The 21,397-nt window shown below is 38.6% G+C and overlaps 1 protein-coding gene across 2 annotated transcripts in view; it reads left to right on the top strand.

Moving 5' to 3' along the window:
* The window catches only part of LIN7A (lin-7 homolog A, crumbs cell polarity complex component), a 124,298-nt gene extending 103,995 nt beyond the window's left edge, over positions 1-20,303 (top strand). Inside the window, exons 6-8 of one of the 2 annotated variants that reach the window (XM_042947251.1) lie at positions 11,418-11,636; positions 14,634-14,657; positions 17,980-20,303. In XM_042947251.1, coding sequence (XP_042803185.1) covers positions 11,418-11,636 — 219 coding nt within the window. In that variant the 3' untranslated portion in view covers positions 14,634-14,657; positions 17,980-20,303. The remainder of the gene's footprint in view (positions 1-11,417; positions 11,637-14,633; positions 14,658-17,979) is intronic. The other variant, XM_042947250.1, reaches the window with a different exon arrangement.
* Positions 20,304-21,397: the final 1,094 nt, after the last annotated feature.

Here is a 21,397-nt window from a genome sequence, read left to right as displayed (position 1 = left end):
ACTGCTGTCAATTTTTCGTAAAAGCCCCTTTAGTCATTCGCCTCTTCTTCCATTCTAGTTCCTTTCTCTCTCCAAACCTTCCCCATGAAGATATGCTATGGTGATGTGTATTTATGCAAACATTTTCTTTGCACTCAAGTACACACACACACACACACATTTAATTACGTGTTTATTTTAGACGTAAACATATGAGACAAGACAGAGCAGTGATTATAAGGCAAGCATGGAGACAGGGTCATTTCCCATTAATAGTGTGCCCTTGGAAACTTACTGTTCCTCAGTTTCCTCATACAAAATTAGGATGATAACATTACATACCTCACCACGTTCTTAGGAAGAGTAACTATTTTGATAAATTTAAAGCACCTAGAACAATACCTACCAGTAAATAGTAAATCGTGACTGTTAGGTATTATTATAAGTTTTAAAAATGTACGGATATTTCCACATGCTTATTATTCTATGACTTGCTTTCTCAGAAGTATGTCTTGGGTATCTTGCCATGTCAGTTTATATTTACATTTTTTAATCTGCTCTATAGTATTCTATGGTGTGTGAGTACCACAGTTAATCTAACCGTTCCCCCAGTGATGGACATTTACCTTGCTGGGACATTTACCCAGTTGGCTTTTTGTTTTGTTTTGTTTTGTTATTGTGAACACTGCCTCAGTGAAAATCTTCATGTATACTGGTGACTATTTCTGTGGGGTGAATACTGATAGGGGGCAAAGATTAGGGAGATAAGAGTGGGGGAGGGGCAGAGAGAGAGGGAGGCACAGAATTTGAAGCAGGCTCCAGGCTCTGAGCTGTTGGGTAAGTACTGTGCACCGTGCTGGGGACTGGGGAAGAACAATCGATGTGGCGCAGTCCTTGGCCTCTAGGACAGTGTCTACCAGAGCTGTGCATTTTCTGCCCTTCACTAGATTTAAGCAACAGCATGGAAAGACCAAGTGACTCAGACAAGAATCTGGAGAAGAGTTCTGATAAGAGAGAAGGTAGAGGATATTTTAAAATCTAGGCAAGAAATGATCAGAAATAAGAGGGAGGAGAGGATGAGGTGAGATGTTACATGGGGAATGAATATCAGTCAGTAGAGTGTGGTGGTTAATTGGATGTGAGTTGAAGGGAGCATTAAAGATGTCCCCAAAGTGTCCAGTTTGGATGGCTGCGTGGCTAGTGACGGCAAGAACCAGAGAGGAGGGGTGAAAAGAATCTTTGGAGGTTAGAGCCAGTTAGGGCATTGGCAATAAGTTTTATTTTGTGAACCTACATGAAAAATCTTAGTGTAAGTCACTGGTGACAGATCTGAACATGTTCTGTGGGTGTGCTTTTAATTGGTAAAGACGTGTGTATGCACAGCCAGAGAGGTATTGGACAGTAAACCTGAAATATCCTTTAAATGTTCACTTCTCCTGCAAGAAGGCATCCGTAATGTTGAGTCTCTGCAATTAAATCAACTGTTTACCTCTTATTAATGTTTGTCATTCATGGTACATGGCGACATAAATGTCCCTGCTGTTTCACATGTCACAAGAAACACATTTGACAGCTGTGGACTCAGACAGCCCCTGCCTAGATTTGTTTTGTTTCTCCCTTATGCTTTCTATGAATTGCCTGGGTGTCTAGGATTCCAAAACGGGTTAAATAATAAAGTGTATCCTTTGAAGGATTTGATTGAATAATTTCAGGAACACATTATTATTTCTGACACCCCTTAGAAGACTGTGATCTCCGCGAGATCACTAGAGTAAGATAACTGAAGGGGAAAACAAAAAACAAAAACCCGGTTCTGGTTGACAGAATCCCAGTGTTATTGCAGGGAGAGGAGATAGGATGCTGTGTGCCACACTCAGTTAAATAAGATTCCCCCAAACCTCCTGTAGACTAAACCTTTGTTCTAAGTTGTAAAATCTTTCATAGACCCTTCCAGCATTAGCCTTGTCCCTGACATAATAACAGCCCACCCATCCTAAAATTCGGAGGGGGGACTTCGGTGTTTGTCTTTAGGGATCTCAGCCAGTGTCCGGATACGCAGCACGACTTCACTGACATTTAAAACCTCAACTGAATCTGGGTACCCCTTCGAAACTAGTTTGCCGTTTTAAGCCAGGCTCCACCATTCTTGGGTTTCTGCAGCGGCAGAAGGAGATCATGCTCCATGGTACCAGGTCTGCATCTAGGGCCTTGGCAGAATTGCAAAGTGAGCAATAATGACCTGAGTGCCAGAAAACCTACTCTTTCAAACGTTTCTTCTAAGTCAGATCTCTTTCTCCCTTCCTCTTCCTCATGCCGCCCTTTGGTGGTCAGGGGACCTGTCCTTGTTTGGTAAAATCTCTTCCCCTCATGTCCACTGAAAATTCAATTCCACAGGGCTGCTGATTTAAAAAAAAAACAAAAAAAACGAACAAACATAACCAAATGTATACTAAAGAAATAGCATGTACCGGGCAGTACTATTTACACTCAGCAACATCTTCCTGCATGTTAATGGATGACCGACTATCTCTGATTGCTTGGGACTGAGGTACTTCCTGGGACATCAGTGCTAAAACCCAAGACTGTCTCTGGCTGGGAACTGAGGCACAAAGAGGAAGGGCATTTTCTAAAGATCAGACTCTTAGTCAGTGATTTGTCTACTCTTCACACACCCCCATCTTCTTGACTTCAATCTCTGGGCTGTTCCCGCTGTCACATGGGCTGGGCTAAAGGTCAGTTTGATGATTTGATGGAGTCGCACTAAGTTTTAGTGACTGAGATATATTTGCATGTTTCTGTAATAGTGCTGAGTATGGAGGAGGAGACAGTTTTTGGGTGGTATGTGGGCTGGTGGTCATTACACCTCCACACCTCCTCCCGTTTGCCAAACTACACCCGGAAGCAAATACCGAGAACCGGCGATTTCTACACACCTGTTTCTGAACATTAGCAAGTCTCTGCTCCTCAGGGGTTTAGTGTCACAGAGTGTCACAGCTTGGGAGAGTGTGAGCAGACATAGCATGCCTTGTAGAAGGACAAATCAGGTGAATCATGCCTGGAAAGTGTTCGCCGTAACCTCGACATCTTGGTGAAACCTACCACTCAAAAATTAACAGATTTCATTGGAAGATCTCATTTTCTAGGAATAATTTTCCCATGCAGCTTTCTTCTGTTTCCAAATCTCTAGTGCTCACGTTTGTATTCCTGAAAATGGCCGTGTGTGCGTGTGCGTGTGTATGTATTTATGTGCACATATGTATGGGTGTGTATGTCTATTGTATGTGCACGTGTATGTACATATGTTTATTGAATGCATGTGTGTATTTATTGCATGTTTATGTGCAGTTGTGTGTGTGTGTTTATTCTTCATCCCCAAAACCATCAGGAATTGGTTTTACTCCTCTTGGTGCCAGAATATCAAGGGTTGAGCAGTTACTATAAAGCATTACAACTGAAATGTAGCAGCTGCATTTGTTTCCAATTTTAACGTCCAGATCTGAAAGGTGAGCTGAGATCACCCAAATGCTAGATTTGTGATGGCTGGTGCTGATTTTCTCTAAAGCTTTTGCTCCCTCTAGGTTTTCTGCCCCTGGGGCCTGCTGGTAATGCTCTATACTCTCCACGCTCACGGTTCAGAAATTTTTATATTTGTAACTAACAGGATGAAAATGTGTGTAACTACATACACCTTTTTTCCTGTCAACCTCTCTGCTCCTTTTTGTAGTGTTTGGTTATTCGATGGCTTTCCCCTCTCAAGTTTGCTCACATCATGCATCAGGCAAATCTCCTGCACACTTTCCCTCTTCTTAACAAAATATGACCTAGTGGAAGGACTGAGAAGAATATTTTTTTTATGAATAAATAATGATTGTTTGTAATTAACATATCAATTGTATGTATGGAAATGATGCTTCTAAATTACTTAACAGTGATTAGAAGCAGTTGATTTACTTAAGTAGCTTGAAACATTCTTCCAACAAACTGTTAATTTATTTAGTAAACTTTGCCCCAGGATAATATAAAGGAAACTTCTGCTTATTCCAGAATTAGATTTTGTTGTTGCTGTTGTCCTTAAGCCCCTGAAGTTCTACAGTAAGATTATCACAAAGAGCTAGCATTTGTTGGGTCCTTTTTAAATGTCACACACTTTTCCAGGTGCTTTGTGTATATTAAGTTTAATGCCCATAATGAAACTTTATGCATAGATACTCTATGATACCAGTTTTACAGATGAAGAAATTAAAGCTTGGAGATACTAAGCAGGTTACTATATATATATATATATATATATATATATATATATATATATGAGAGAGAGGGTGAGAGGGAGAGGAGGAAAAGAGAAAGATGGTTTATTCATTGACTATTAATTGAGCACACAATAGATGCTGGGCACAGAGATAAATAAGACTCATCCTACCCTTGGACAGTCTGGTGACAGCAGAATGATTGTAAACTGATAAATTACAGTGCACTGAAATAGATATTATCATTTAGGCAGGAACAAAGTACTATGGGAGAATATTAGCATATTTTTTCCAGGGAATAAATGTGATACTTTTTATACACTTGCCACTTTCCTTCAGCAAAAGAGAATACGTTTAGAAGAAGAAATTAACATATTTGAGGAAAACAGTGGATCAAAAGTCAAAAAGTTTTTTTCTGAATATGTCCGGTAGCTTGTGCAGAGATATTCCATTCTTAATTAAACACCCAATCAATATGTATACGTTTTCTCAGTGACCAAAAATGATGATTCTAGAGCTACTACAAGGCAAAATTATGAGTTTCTAACCTACCCAGGTCTCTTTCCTGGAATAACTTAGTAAAGAAACTCTTACTTTTTATTATTTGGGTTAGTTATAGTCTAGAGCACTGTGTCCAAACACTAATCTACATGTCAGGGACTGGCTGACTGGCTATATCAGAGTTTTATAAAGTCACATATTCCTAGGTCATACCGCTGTGGATATAGCAAGTTTGAGACCCAGTCTAGGCCTCTAATATTTTAAAAATGCCTCGATTGATTCCTATGTACATACAGGTTTAAAAACTACTGGTCTAAAAAACCGCAAATAAGGAAGAGCCACCCATATAGTATTTACTCTCTAGTATCTTGTTTAAGGCTATGGATTTTGTAGGTAAGAGCCTAATCTCTGGAAACAGAGCTCAGTTCTGCTTACTACCTGGGGACCTAGGATAAATTTCTTAAACTCTCCAGTACCTTTCTTATAGAGTTGTGAGGATTAGATATGATGCACAGAAAGTAGCCAACAGTGCTCTGCACTTAGTAAATGTTCCATAAATGTTAGACTATATGCACACACACACAGGAACACATTTATATGTATAAATGTATGCTTCTTTTTATTATGTTTATTTTTGAGAGAGAGAGAGAGAGAGAGAGAGAGAGAGAGACGGAGACATAGCGTGAACAGCAGAGGGTCGGAGAGACAGGGAGACACAGAATCCGAAGCAGACTCCAGGCTCTGAGCTGTCCACCACAGAGCCTGATGTGGGGATTGAACCCACAAACCCTGAGATCATGACCTGCGTCGAAGTCAGAAGCTTAACCGACTGAGCCACCCACACGCCCCTAGATGCACACACGCTTAATAAAATGCTTTCACGGACTAAAAGGAAAGCTGTGATAAGAATAAAATGATCGATCACTGTTAACTTTGTGGAAAAGGAGTTGGTCTGTCTTCGGCTGTATCGGGTCATTTCAAACTTGAGAATCATAATCTACTAATATTAAGCCCTTCACATAGACTCATGCTGCTCCTTCACCAGCCAACTCTTATAGATCTTACCCTTGTCACTAGTTCCTACCTTTTCACATGGCACAAACAAGTTTTGTACAAAAGGTGCAAATTTCCAGTTATAAAATGAATAAGTCATGGGGATATAATGCACAGCATGGTGACTGTAGTTAATAATTCGGTATTGCATATTTGAAAGTTGTTAACAAAGTCAATTTTAAAAGTTCTCATCCCAAGAACATTTTGTAACGTGAACGGTGATGGATGTTAGCTAGACAAACACTAAAATGCAAGGAGATAACTAAGATTGTTTCTAAGGGTCTTTATAGCTACAATGTTCTGAGTTTCTGAGCTACCTAGATATTGTAATCCAATGCTCTTCATATCATTTACTCCCTGATAACATCATTTGGCCCTTAATCCAAAGGAATGACTGATGTCATTTAGGAACCCATGCATAAACCTCGCTCGAGATATGCCTAGAATAACTGAGAAGCATAGCCAACTCTTGGTTATCAGAAAAAGTGTTTAAGCAACTTACCTATCAGCAAACTCTGTGAAGATTATATTCATGTAATCCCCACAGAGAAAGACCTGCATAAAGACCTGGGCATGGGCCATTTGACAGCTAATTATGCACAGATAACAAGCTTCCTTCCCAGGGCAGGCATCTCTTCCATCTGAGGGCTAGCCAGGGTCAAAATTTAACAACTAGTTTCTCATTTGCAGCGAGGAGAAAACACAAGTCATGAGCAAATTAGTGTCTGCGGTGTGATCCAAAGTCTCTTTTATGAGAGAGAATTCTTAATCAACTAGGAAATTGAGCATACCATGAAAAAGCAACCATTCTGATATCTCACAAAGTGTGGAAATAGAAGAACCATTGAAAGATCAGAATGGCCATATTGTTAAATTGGTTCATTTGGCAGCCACCGATTTGCTAAACCTCCGTTAAATTAACTAGCTTTAAAGCTTCCTCGAACTTACAACTGCATGGGATTGCTGATGTAACAAGTATGCATCTGGATTTTACTAAGCTATTTTTCCCTGGCTTCCTGAATGAAAATATCTTCTTTTATATATTCATATTACAGGAGATGCAGCTCTTATGGTTTTGTATCAATTTAATATTTCATTAGCTTGTATTTATGCATCTGGAAATGGCAATAAAATGATTTGAATTCTCCCCATATTGATTTCTATGTGTATTTTTAAAAGGTTCGGCAGAAGGAATAAATCTTTTCAGGATGGAAATGTCCATTCTTCCTGGGGCATTTTAATTCACTTCAGTGAATGATCATGGCCAAAGTATGCCTAACTGTAGGGTAGATCATATTTCTTTTTAGGACCTTTTCTCTTTCCGGTCCCTGCTTCTCTTTGGTCTAAATATTTCCTAGGGACCTACTGTATACCCCCCATGCCTTCTTGACCACCCCTCGCCTTTCTTACTGAAATCTGACTTTCACCAGATGTCTTTATTAAATGAATCCTTGCAGGGCGCCTGGGTGGCTCAGTCCGACTTCGGCTCAGGTCACCATCTCACAGCTCATGAGTTCGAGCCCCACATCGGGATCTGTGCTGACAGCTCAGAGCCTGGAGCCTGCTTCGGATTCTGTGTCTCCCTCTCTCTCTGCCCCATCCCCACTCATGCTCTTTCTCTCTCTGTCTTAAAAATAAATAACACATTAAAAAAAATTAAATGAATCCTTGCTAATGAGTTTCTAAAATTGCAGTAAGTACAACAAAACTCCGAAGCAAGGGAATGAAATCTTAACATACAGGAAGGATTTCAGGTTTTAAATGCAAGAGGGGATTTTGCTGTAAAATTGGAAGGCTTGCTCTGTCTCTTCACATTCCAGGAGGGCCACATTCCCCTGCTGGGTGAAAAGCTGGAGCTGCAGGTTCTCAAGTGACCGATCAAACTGAGCTGGTTGTTACAGGACAATGTTACAGAACAAGTCAGGAGGGCTTTTAGATGTGCAGCCTTGACAGAAACAGTTTAATCGTTTACAAATAAACTATTGCATTTCAAAACATGTTTTAAACATTTAGCTCAAAATAAGGCATACTTTCATTAAGAGTGAGAGATTGAAGAAGCCCGAAGTAGGGATGGGTGATAAACGTTCAGGGCTCAAGGAATACCTGTTGACAAGTGCTTGCATATCAATATGTGTATCCTAACTGAGCAGATAGTTTGGCTTCTTTTTTTGCATGGAATAAGACCTCCATGCATAGGTGATCTGCTTTTTTGTTCTCGCCTTAAAAGAAAAAGAAAGGAGAGAAAACGGCCTTCGTCTTCTAAAAAGTTGTACTGAGGGGAATGGGTTAAATGGTGGATGGGTGGTGAGGAGGGCACTTGTGATGAGCTCTGGGTGTTGTATGTAAGTGATGAGTCACTAAAGTCTACACCTGAAACTAACACTACACTGTATGCTAACTAACTGAAGTTTAAATACAAATTTGCAGAAAGAAAAAAAAAGTTATGCTGAGGGACTAAAAGCACTTAAGAGGTAAATTATAGGTTGAAGAGATAAGCAATTGCATCCAATAGTATTCACCAAGTAGGCAAAACCAATGGAAAAGGGCATCCAGATCAGTCATTAAGACAAGAGTTAAGACATTTTTCTAAAAACAATTAAAACATAAAGTTAAACAGTGTTTGAAATAATACATCTTACATACTTCCACTTCTTCAAATCTTGGAATTACCTCTTAGTTTCTATTATACTGTTCAATCATGTAATTTCTACCATTTTCATAAAGCATTTTTGGAAGCAGAAGAAGTATGACACTCGGCCCAAATACCTTCGGAAGGTTCTGTGCCCTGGTGAAGAAAGCAAAGCGAAAGGCAGAGTCCAACCAGGAGACCTATTGACTCTGGCGAGCTCAGAGGAACCTGAGTCATCATCTAAACCAGAGATAGAGAATCAAGGCAAAAATTCTAGATTCGAAGACCATGACGTCTGCTCCTTTATAAATTGCTAACTGTGTGGGGAGGAGCGGAGCTGGGGGTTGGAGAGGAAAACTGATGGTTCAGTGGGGTTCGGTATGGCATACCAGCCATATTTCTCTCAGCTTTTCGTCCCTATGGTGAGAACTTGATGGCCCCATGTATTAGTACCACAGGTCTCCTGTGGCAACTCAAAATTGCAGGCATAATGCCTAAACTGGGATAATGGGCCTCCAAAGGTCTGGCCTAGAATTTCCCACCCTATTAGATGAAAGCAAATAGAACAAAAACCAAAAGGAGTTTGGAGACTAATCATCTGGCCTAGAAAACATGTGAACCAGTGTTATTGAACCATATCAACAAAGACATTTTAATATTAAAGAAGAAACTAGAGAAGAGCAGGGACAGCCAAATCACTTTCCTTTAGAAGGAGAGATTCACACAGTAACAATTCACCTTGGGGCAAATTAGAAATTTTGTGCACACTGAAAACAGGGATTATATTGTGCACAGTTGTCAAAGTGTTCACCTGTCCTTTATGTTCTTCTAAAGTACTTAGAATATAATTTGTAGAATATGTGCTAAATAAGCATCTGTTGAGTGATCATGTCAATGATTGAATAATTAAAAGAATACATTCGTCAATGAATAAGTCTATTTCCCTAAGCTTTAGCTTAGGCAAAAATTCACTCTGCCCAGCAGCTTTTTTTTTTATAAGCCCTTGTTCTCCATTGACCACAGAGTTAGTGAAGGAGTAGTCATGGAAGTTGCCTCCAGGGCTCACCACGGTCATCTCTTAAACCCTTAGTATCTGCCTGGTGCTCCAACACATGAGGAAGCCGCATTCTTACACACCAGCGTGACTGCCTCATTGCTAAATTCAAAGTTTTTTGGGGTTTTTCACTTTTTTGTTTTCTCAGTCTACTCCAGCTTGCTGAAGCAAGTGATAGAATGGAACATAATCTTTTGTCTCCAAATCTGTATAATGTAGTAATTATGAATCTCAAGATAAGCTGAAGTGTGCTTAAAATGCAACTTACTTTACTTTGAGTAACTCAATATAATATCCATTTTGAGTCCCCTTTCTGCTTGGGTTGTAAAATGTGATCTCAACCAATTTTGGGTGGCTTCTCGGCCACCTTAGCCCACTCTTAGGTTTTCTGGAAGTCTCTCAGCCTATCTCCTCACACAGATGATTCTCCTAGGAGCTCTATCCATGAAGCGAGTCAAAAGACCTTTGTACTTCGATCCTACAAAATAAGAGTTATGTCATCTGCCCTGAAGATCAGCTGAGAGGGAAGAAGATTATCTCCTTTTCTCAGAGCCCTTCTAATATGATTACAGCTTTCTTCTGTTTTGCTTCTCACTAATCCTAACCTGGAGAATCTTTAGAAGCTCTGGGAAAAGAAACCTCTTTGTATTTCCTTGTGGTAAAACATAGCTTCCCCAACTATTATCTGTACCCTCTGGACCATGATGCTCAAAAGACTTCGTACTCCAAAGTGGAGAATTGATTTATTTTTTTGCTTTCTGCTTTATCACTCCTACCTTATAGGTATGTGTGCATATCTGATTATATCCTTAGTAAGTTTCTCTGAAAATAAACTATTCTTTATAAAGGGCTTATTCAATGCATAACGATAATGCCCTCTAGAAAAATTGTACCAGTTTGTGTCAAGTTATTAGCAGTATATGAGAGTGCCATTTCCCTACATCCTTGCAAATACACCATATTTACCATTTTTAAATTAAAAATGAAATATTTTGTATTCATCTGTACTTATTTCATTACAAGAAAGCTTAAACATCCTTTCATGAGTTTTTATTTTTTAATTATTATGTGTCCATGAGTCCATGTGCCCATTTTGTTTAGGTCTTTACTGCCATTTAAGAATATTAAAAATTTGTCAGAAATTGAGAATGTTTTTTTTTTTTCTGGTTTGTTACTTGACTTTTATGGTATATGAGAGAGAGAAACTTACAATTTATAAATCTGATTTTGTGATTTTTCCCTTGGCATTTTTACTTCAGAATTCTTTTTCCATTGCAAGATGAACGTTCACCTCTATTTCATTTTAGTTGCTTTATGGTTTTATTTTTACGTTTAAATTTTTGATCGGTTATATTTAGCATAGACTATGAGGTTTGGGCTCCACATTACTTTCTATCTTTAATTATTATTTGTTTCAGCATCCTTATGTAACAGTCCTTTCCCCCTTTGGTCTAAATCCCACATCTGTCCTGTAACAGAGTTTTACATAATCATGGATCTGCTTCTGGACTCTGTTCAGAACTCTTACTACAACGATAAGACACTGCTTTAATCATTATAGATTTTTAATAACATTTAATATCCGATAGGGAGACTTTACCTTTATTACTCTTTTTTAAAATTTTGTCAGAATTTTCTTGACTAGTGCATTTATTCTTCCAGATGAAATTTAGAAACCCCACTCTAAACGTTAGTGTGATATTTGAGGTCTTGATTGCTTCTGATCCTCTGAACGTGAGCCCCCATTCAATCCATCCGGTACCCTACTGCATCCTAACCTGCCTATACTTCATCTACAAATGCAATAAATAATGATGATGGTAATGAATGCCACTTGCCCTACCTTCTTGAGATTTCAAACTGGGATTTTAATAAGATGCTAATTTCAGATTGGTCTTGCAGGGAAAAGAACATGCAAGCTCTCCCCTTTAAGAGATGTCACTGTTTTTTTCAGAGCGTGGAAGGGGAACACCATGAGAAAGCGGTAGAACTACTCAAGGCTGCTAAAGACAGCGTCAAGCTGGTGGTCCGATATACCCCCAAAGTCCTGGAAGAAATGGAGGCTCGCTTTGAAAAGCTCCGGACTGCCCGGCGTCGGCAGCAGCAACAGTTGCTAATCCAGCAGCAGCAACAGCAGCAGCAGCAACAAACACAGCAAAATCATATGTCATAGGTAAGAAGTGCCTTCTTCCGCACAAGGGAAGTCCCTTACGCATATAAGTTTGTTTCGGTTTTTAATATAGTTTCTTAGCTGGATTAAAGTCATTAGGTTTGACAATGCCTCCCAAAAATCAATCAAGCAAATAAAAAAATGATGATCTCAGAAAATGTCAAGAAGACAGTTGCTGACTTTATGTCATTCAGCCATATTTTCTGCAAAGGTAAAATATTTTGGAAAATAATATACTTGCGGGGGGGCAGGTACAGATTAGGAGATACCTTTATACAAATCGGGAAAATACACCCTCTGCGTAACCCAGATCACTGGGCACATAGCCACATGACAAGAGTGTGCGTTGGATCCCAGCCCCACTCAGCCCCTTGGCCATTTGCCTTTGCACAGTGTACAAACTAAACAACCTGATCTTGGGAAGATCCCTTTAGAATACTACAAATTATTGGAAAACTACTCCACTCTGAAGAATGAAGTGGAGACCAGTGTGCATGTTCTAAGAGATTCGAAATTCTCTGTGGGTGCTCACTTCAAATGAGATGCTCTTCCCTTTTTTCTAAATTTCACTTTGTGACAAAAATGCTAAGTCAGGTTTTGCTATATGTTTTTAAGAAAATTCAAGAAAAAATGTTAAGAATCACCATCTTTGAAGTGCCTCTATGTGTGAGGTTCTTTTCACGTATCCTTCCTTATCCTCAGAAAAACTCTTCAAGGTATCACTAAAATCCCATTTTTTAGACGAATGATATGAAATTGCAATGGCTTTGTGGTGTCCTCACAGCCACACTTACAAGTGGCATAGAATTATTTTCCTTTTTGCTCTTGCAGGCATTTCATCCGCCAGCATCAGATATTCTGGAGTTCTATAAATTGTCCTTGCTATCCTTTGGAAGAGAGTTAATAGCATTGTAGACCTCTATGCTGTGATGTCTGCAAATGTGATTTTGAAGTTTCAAATGTCCTTGGAAAAATGACATTTGAACATTGGGTAATAGTGGTTTTAGGTCATTCAACATCAGATTACTATTTGCACAACCGGAAACATTGGATATGACGTGAGACTTTCTGTTGCTTGCAACACAAAAAGGAGAAGCTACAGGGGGAAGTATAAAGACTATAGGATTTGTCCTCAGACAGTGCTGAGGATTCAGTCTTTCTTTTATAGCTTGTAAGTGCTATTGTATATACCACAGTTTGGTGACTTTATCTAAAATCACCTTCCATTCATTCTACAAATTACATTTATTCAGCAGTAAATATCTATTTGGTACTGCCGTGGGCCAGGCACTGTTCGATGGGCTGCAGAAACAGCATGAACAAAGCAAAGTCTTTGCTCTCATGGTGCTTACATTCTGGTTGGGGAAGATGGTTAATATACAGGTAAATGAAAATATCCTGTTGGAACCAGTACTTTGCAGAGTTAAAAGGGTGCTTTGATAGAGATTGGCTAGGTGACAACTTTTGATTAGGTAATCAGGAGAGACATCTCAAAGGAGAGGACACTTAAGCTGAGGTTGAAGGACGAGGAGAAGCCAGAAATGAGCATAAGAAGAGGAGGAAATAGCCAGTGTGTAGCTCTAAGAGAGACTCCTGAGCTATTTGATGTTTGAGGAATAGAAAAAGAGCCAGTGTAATTAGTTAGGAAATAATGAGTGAGGAAAGAAGGTAGAGGCCATGGGGGCCAGGTCGCAGAAAGCTTTTTAAACCACTGAAAGAAGCTAGATTTTATTGCAGTGGAAGCCACTAAAGGTTTTAAGCAAGGGAGTGACATGATCTGATTTATGTTTTTAAAAAGATTACTCTGGCTGTTCTGAAGAAAACAGATTATTGTAAGGTGAAAGTGAGAACAGAGACTAATTACAAGGCTATTATATAGTAGTCCAGGCAAGATATATGGTGCCTTAGCCAGGATGATAGCGTTGAGATGGAGTGATAGGGATACATCTGGACAAGTCATTTCGTCCACATCCTTCTCCTCTCTTATCCATTCCAAATGTACAGGTATTTTACCTTGGTGCTTTCAGAATCCCTTCAAAGATCTTTTTTCTAATAATAACAATCCACAATTCTTTAGTCAAACATGGACACTCTTTCCACTAACCCCTTTTTTTCTTCTATCCTCAAAAATGCAGACTCGTACCATTTTTCTAATTGGTTTGCCACACTGGCCCAGAGTAAAATTACTCTAAAGTGTTTTGAAAGAAATATGTTGCCATTCAGACTTCTGAGGTCTTACTAAAAGCTTCCACCATTATACCCATTCAGTCTTCATATCTTTCGAATATCTTTGTATTTCCTGGGCTGTGCACTCAATTCCATCTCTCTGCTCCATCGGTCTTCATTAAATTGCTTCAGAATTTCCTATTGTCTCATCGCCAAAGATTAACATAAAAAAAAATTTGTTTAATGTTTATTTATTTTTGAGAGAGAGAGAAAGAACATGAGCGGGAAGGGGCAGAGAGAGAGAGGGAGACACAGAATCCGAAGCAGGATCCAGGCTCACAAGCTGTCAGCAGAGCCTGACGGGCTCGAACTCATGGGCCATGAGATCATGACCTGAGCCCAAACCGGACACTTAGCTGACTCAGCCATCCAGGCACCTCAAAGGCTAACATTTTTAATAGAAGACATTTACAAACTGGTTTTTTTCCTTATACACGATATGGTGATTCTACTTAAGTGAACATGAAATTTATATTTACGCCTGCCAAGACAGCACTTCCTACACACACCATCATGGCCCCTTGAGATGAAACCGTAGTGACCATTTCAAGTACGAGCCAAGTACAACCAAGTCATGTCGTGCACGGATTTTATGGGGAATTCAGTCAAAGAGACCTACATTAGGTCTTGTTCAACTTTTAATTAATTAGATTTTAAGGATTAAATGGGATTTGTTACACTTCCTAACTCATACTATGACTGCTTTGGGGAAGAAATTTGAAGCTAATTTGACCAATTGACTGAACAGATCTCTGATTTTTTTTTTTTTTTAAGTTTGACACGTCAAGCAAAGACCAGGTAAAGCAACATATTCATCAGATACTGTCTTATTGTTTACCACATGAAATACAGTTTCTATTCTCTCTAAATTAGGAATTTTTTAAATCCAAAATGGTATATGTTATGAAGTAACTAATCATGGTAAGTGGTACATACAAATGGAAAATATGTTGAATGCAAGTGCTGTGTGGAGAATGTCTGTTATGCTCACTTTTAATTTTAAACTCACCTGAAATAAAACTCAATTGTTTTTTCCCCTTTTATGTTTGATAATCAGGAGGAGTAGATTACATTTTCTAAAAGGTAATAGATGCGATCTTCATACAACTGTATTATAGAAACCGAAACAGAGAATAGGCATATAGGTATTTTTATGCTATACCCCCTTTCTTGACAGAGAGTGTTACATTTATTTGGCTTGAAGGATCTCATTTTTTAAAGCATGAATTTGTATACATATTCCACCCAGACTCTTGGACAATAAAAGGGGGAAAGAAGAGTAATCCTTCTTGAGTTGTCTCAGAAAAAATTCTGAGGAAGTCAAGACTTAAAGGATTGTCAACTTCCTCTGCCCTCCTGTTGCTGGATTGAGGGTGGAGAATTCATGGCATCTGAAACCATTCTGGATCTTAACATATTTACAAAGTAGCTGGAGTTTGCTAGTGGCCTCACCAACTGTCAGGCCCCCACTTCCTTTACTTTGTCCACTGCTGACTGTTCTATATCCTCCACTACCACTGCCACAGCCGCCATCTTGATGATCCGATCCAGAAAACCACTGCAGAAGTGAGAAAACCAGCCTCAAAGGAAGGATACCTCTGATAAAATTGAATCCAAGGAACCCAGAGTGACCGAGTAGAAAACTGGAATGATAAAAATAATAATCATAATGCTGGATAACATTTATTAAGCAATTAGGGTGTGCCGAGAACTCTTCTAAGTGCTTCATATGTGTTAAATTACTTAATCGTCACAACAATCCTGTAGGTATTAGGTAGTAGTTTAAATCTCATTTTAAAGAAAGAAAATGAGGCATGTAGGATTTTTTTTAAACCATTTCACAGCTAGTAAGTAAGTGATAGGGCCATGATTCAAACCCAGAAACATACGTTCCAAAGCCTCTTTCTCTTAATCACTGTGCTACCCTGCCTTTTTCTTCGATGGCTCTTGCCCTTACATGTCCCATCCTTCCTCACAGACATGTTCACATAAGCTTTCCAGGGATTCATTCTCACCCTACTTACAGCTGGAGTTATCCAGTTCACCTTTACCACTCATCCCACACCTCAAAGCGCTTCCATCACTTTGGTTTTATTAATTTCTTACTGCTGCCCTAAAAAATTACAAGTTTGGTGGCTTAAAAGAACACAAATTTATTGTCTTGTAATTCTGTAGGACCGAAGTCCAGCACAGTCTCACTGGGCTTTAGGAGGCTCCAGGGGAAAATTCATTTCCTTGACTTTTCCTGCTTCTAGAGGCTCTCCACATTCCTTGCCTCTTGGACCTTTTTCCTTCTTCAAAACCAGCAAAGGTGGTTAAGTCCTCACATTGCAGTGCTCTGACTTCTGCTTCCTCATCACACCCACTCTCCTGGCTCCTTTTCTCTCTCCATCATCCACTTTTAATTTTATCAATTATAGATCCCACTTGGATAGTCCAGGTTAATATCCATATTTTAACATCAGCTGTTTAGGAATCTTAATTCCATCTACACCTTTAATTTCCCTGTAGCATGGAATCTACTAGGTATTAGGATGTGGCTATATTTGGGGTCCATTATTCTGCCTACCACAATGACTCATTAAAAAGTTAGCAAAGCAGGGGCACCTGGGTAGTGCAGTCAGTTAAACATCTGACTCTTGATTTTGGCTCGGGTCATGATCTCACATTTCGTGGGACTGAGCCCCGCAGACCTGGTTGGGATTCTCTGTCTCCCTCTCCCTCTGCCCCTCTCCTGCTCACTCACACGCAATCTCTCTTTCTGTCTCTCTAAATAAATAAATAAACATTAAATAAAATTAACAAAGCAATTTGATCAGTAAAATTTACACTAATATGGAAAAAAAGCTTTTATTTAAAAGCATAAAAAGAATAACTAATCTATGGAATTACAAAGCAAGGGAATAAGAAAAATAATGAGAACATTTGGTGCAGATGGTTCTTCCCGGTGGGTATTTCAGTGACCCACATTTTGGAAGCCCAGTCACCTCTCAGCTGCTGGCATATCCCTCAGGCCTACCCCCTCCCTTGGATAGATGAAAAGATCCAAGAGTCTTACTAAAATTCACCTGTTCTGAGTCCCATTCCCTTCGGACGTGTAACTATATAATAAGTTAATTCATTAAAAATTCACTTGGTAATTAGGGGACCTGTAGACAGTTATTCAATATAGGACTCAGTAAAATGGTCTGTTCGTAAGAAAAAAATATGTAAAACTCATAATAAAATATGTGGCAGTGAGCACTCCAAAGTGGTAGGGTAGTAGTAGAATTACAGTAGTAAAATGTCACTAACAGATACTGCTTGTGTGTAATATGTCATTAGGTGACTCCTGAAGAAGCACTATGGCCTTGTGCATGGCTTTCAAGCCACACTGCAGGCCCCAGGGGCTTTTAGGCACATCTCTAGAAGGCATGCCAGCTGGAGAGTGTTGATGCAAAGTAGGCAGATTGCAAGGCCTGCCACAATTTGTGAAAATCTGTTTTGTATATGATGCTTCGCATTCATTGAAATAAAAATATCCACAGCCTTGAAAAACAAAGATTGGAAACCACTGTTCTCTCTGGAAGGAATGATTCCATAATGGCGGAAGAGGGACAGGTCTTGGGGGAGTGTTCAGGGAGGCTGCTCCTCCAGATCTGACCGTAAGGGCAGCTGCCTACTCTTTGCTACCTGGTATCAGGCCTGAAACAGGCCTGATACCTGCTTCAGAGAAGGGATGTTGGTGCTTCCAGCCTGTCAGAGAGAAGCTTTGCTGACTGCACCTCAACAAGATCCCTAAGACTCACACTGTAAAGGTTATCTATCTTTTGCCTTCATGAAGAAAAACAGAGTCATCTGGAATAGGGAGGAAGAAATGTTTTACATTTGAAATGTTTCCAAACTGGGGTTCTGTCTTTCATTTTAAGGAATAACTGTGTCTTTTCCATCCTCATTCGATAATTACTTCCTTTGCAAACATCAAACAATTTTTTTTTCATATGTGGAAGATTGTGCATGAGTGATAGGGCCTAAAATAATCCTTGCTGTTCTCACATAGCACATGCTCTTTTGATATTTTTAGCATATTGTAGTTGAATACTAATCACTGATTTCCCTTCACTCTTTTCCCTCCTTTCAGGTCCTTAAAGAGAGGCTACTTGATCAAACATCTGATAGTCACAAATTTGAAACCGTGCTTCACAATCCCAGCACATAATGAAAGGAAAAGACAACATTGATAATTATACCTGTCAAGAAGCTGTGACCACGTGATATATAAGTTCTTCACCCAGGCAACTCGACACCTTCTTTCTCTGGGGCTGAATCCCCACTGCTCACGCGCTCTTTACACACACAGACCTTCCATGCACTGCAGTGGGAATTCTCAGTGTGTAAAGGGAGCAGTTTTCCGGTCCGCAGACTGAAATAGTACAAGAAGAATAAAGTCCGTGACTTTCCGATAAATCACCGGGCCAGGATTAAATGAATCTTTGTTCTACAGCTTTTCCAGAGATTAACAAATCCCTCATTAGGCTATAGTTTAAACTGCATCAGTTCAAGGTTGTCATCACTTAAAAGAAACCTACTCATTGCCCTATACCCTGACCTCTTCCACATCCATATTGCTGAGTTGTCTGAATTAGAATTCCAGTTAATTGCAAATTCCACCTTTATTCCCCTTATGCTATATTTATACTCTGTTCAGGTTCTAGAAGCAATTGGCTTTTTATTTTCTGTTTCCATGAATTTTATTATGCATTAATGGAGAGGGACAATTTTAGCTCAACTTTTGGTTTGCTAGAGACACGGATAGAGAACTCTAGTACTGTATATTTTTTTAATTTAACTATCACTTGTATCTATGATTATTAATTCTAACAATATAACATGTATTTATTCCACAAAATATATATTATCAGAGTGTATCTGTTACAAACTGAGGTCTTTTCTTACCAAATGTTATGAATCTGGTAAGAGAATACTAGCAAAGGACCTAGCTTCATGAACTGATCCTCCTGTGATATTTCCATATAACCCTGCTCTCAATATTTGTTTGTTAAGTTTTATATTTTTTGATTGATAAACTCTGGGTAAGTCAGAAATCTTTCTGTCTACACTGATATGTTGTCATAGAAATTTATTTAATATGTTAAAGCCTAAGGCTTTACAAAACTCAATTATGATATATGTTCATATATATACAAATATATGTGTCACACAAGGTTTAAATCAGTTTCCCCAAAGACAAAGTGGATGTTTTTGGCAATCTAAGATCAAAAGTAACATTCCTTTCAAAATTAGGCATATGTAAATGAGGATATTAATTTTGTGAATGAAAAATGCTGCTCCTTCCAGAGGGAAAAAATACCTAATTCATTACACACATTCATATAGGAAAATAGACAATGAGATATCATCTCTCAGAAAGTATCATTTGCTGGAAAATGAGCCACCTCTACAGATCTTCACTTTTGACTTATGGTAAATCTAAGCACATAAGTCTGATTTTACTCATTGGAATGAATAGAAAGCAATAATTATTTGGGCAGTTAAATACCTTAGGCACAAAAATGTACCTGAAAAAAGAATACACGTTCAGTTGAAACATTCTAGAAAGATGATTAAAACTGAGGCCAATATTTGAATGTTTCTTTTTCTCAAATGCAGAAATTGATTCCCCAACATAAATAAATTTTACATTTCAGATAGTCCCCCAAATTAGAAATTTATGAAGCTCACTTCAGGAGCTATTTCTTGAAAACAAAACAAAACCAATCAGAACTACCCAGTACATTTTATTTTGCCCTTTCAAAGGGTGTTATTATCAATACCAAGTTCTGCCTACTCTTCACAGTGCATCACCCAACAGAGAGCCAAGAGCAAGGAAGCTAGGAGGTACACCAATTCCAACAACCATCCTGAAAACATATCATTTTTTACTAGAGAAATGAGGGGGGAGGGGAGGGCAAGGGGGATGACCCTGAATGTTATGTAAAATAGGTTTACAAAAGAGATAAGCATGACTAAAGGGAGTGAATGGAGACTAAGTGAGTATTACTCAGTTTGAAAGAGGTAGTTCTCATTTTTATAAGAAAAATTTAATAAAACATATATTTTAGTTATCATTTAACAAAGAAATGTAAAAGCTATTCAGGCAATGCCACAGATTCTCATAAAGGGAAATATTTGCACCCTTGTAATGAGAAAATGGTCATTTCAACACATTTCAATGCCTTGTATAAATTTGAAGTTTAAGATACGTTTTCATTTAGCCATAAGTGTATGGTTGATATTAAATTATCATATATTTTCACATCAATATAAATCTTATCATGGTGTTACAGAAGCAGCTATCAAGTGAGCAGATACTTTACGTTTGTGTTTTCTAGATGTCTTTGTATGTTATGCTTCATTTGCATAATGGTTAAATGCTAATAAATGTATGCCAAGTCCTTTGTCAAAGTGAAGGGGAAATCCATCACAACTAAGGTATCTAAAGACAGAGTACATGTCACGGTGGTCCTACATACAAATGATAAAATGGCTGGTCTTTTTTTTTTTTTTTTTTTCAGTAAAATCTGGGTATTGAAATATAAACCTTCCCTTAAAGTTTTAATCAAAAGTAGCTGACCCTAAGACTTAGAGAGGTCCTTTTGAGGTTTTCTAAGTTTCACTGAAGCCGGAGGGAAAGGGAAAAAATTGTACTAATGTTGTTTACTATTAATGATCTTGGTAGAGCTATCGGCATGTCCAAAGTCATATTAAAGACATAACAGGTGCCTCTTACATAAAGCTCAATCCTGAATATCATAAATAAATTAGATATTCAAAGTTAGGGGGAAAATCTGGTATGACTGTATCTTCTTGATCCTGGTGAATTTTAGTTCTTTCCCCTGGTCAGACTGGTGGCCAGATTTTTCTAAACTCTTTTCTGCTGTGATTTTGAAGGCCAGTACTCGGAGCATACTTCAGTAAAAAAAAAAAAGAAAGAAAAAAAAAAACAAAACCTGAACCTTTTCATTTGGAACATTTACATTTTGATTCTGTTCCCATTTGAAATAGAACATCCGCATGGAGATAATGAGCTTAAGTTACAATTGACTTTGGAAAGAATAACAGACTTTTGTGCTCCCTCAATCATGTAATCAATAGGGAATTCTCTTGTTATGTGAACTACCACTATCTTTTAAGACAATGCTAAGATCTAAATGCAAAATCTAGCTTTCAGGGGCTTTTTAAGAATTCAAGGCTGTCTCCGAAGAACTTGGCTAGAGATGGATTACATCAATTTACAAATGCAGTTCTCAACCCGTGACAAATCAAACTGATGTGATCTCAGTTCATTTTACTCAGCTGTGCCTATAGGACTCCAAGACGTTGGGATATTTTGTCTACATTATCTTAAGCCTCTATAGATATCTGTTAATGTGTGAATAATGTCTGAGTTTCTCATCTTTTAGCTGGTTTGTGTTTATTATACAGCCTGTTAACAAAGACCAGCTTTAGATAGCATTGTGAAGTAGAAATCAATGTTCTGAAGATTCAGGGAAGCCAGT

The sequence above is a fragment of the Panthera leo genome, chromosome B4 (genome assembly GCF_018350215.1).
Source record: "Panthera leo isolate Ple1 chromosome B4, P.leo_Ple1_pat1.1, whole genome shotgun sequence".
Classification (NCBI taxonomy): domain Eukaryota; kingdom Metazoa; phylum Chordata; class Mammalia; order Carnivora; family Felidae; genus Panthera; species Panthera leo.
Note: the sequence above shows the minus strand (reverse complement) of the source record. Positions and strands in the feature narration are given on the sequence as shown.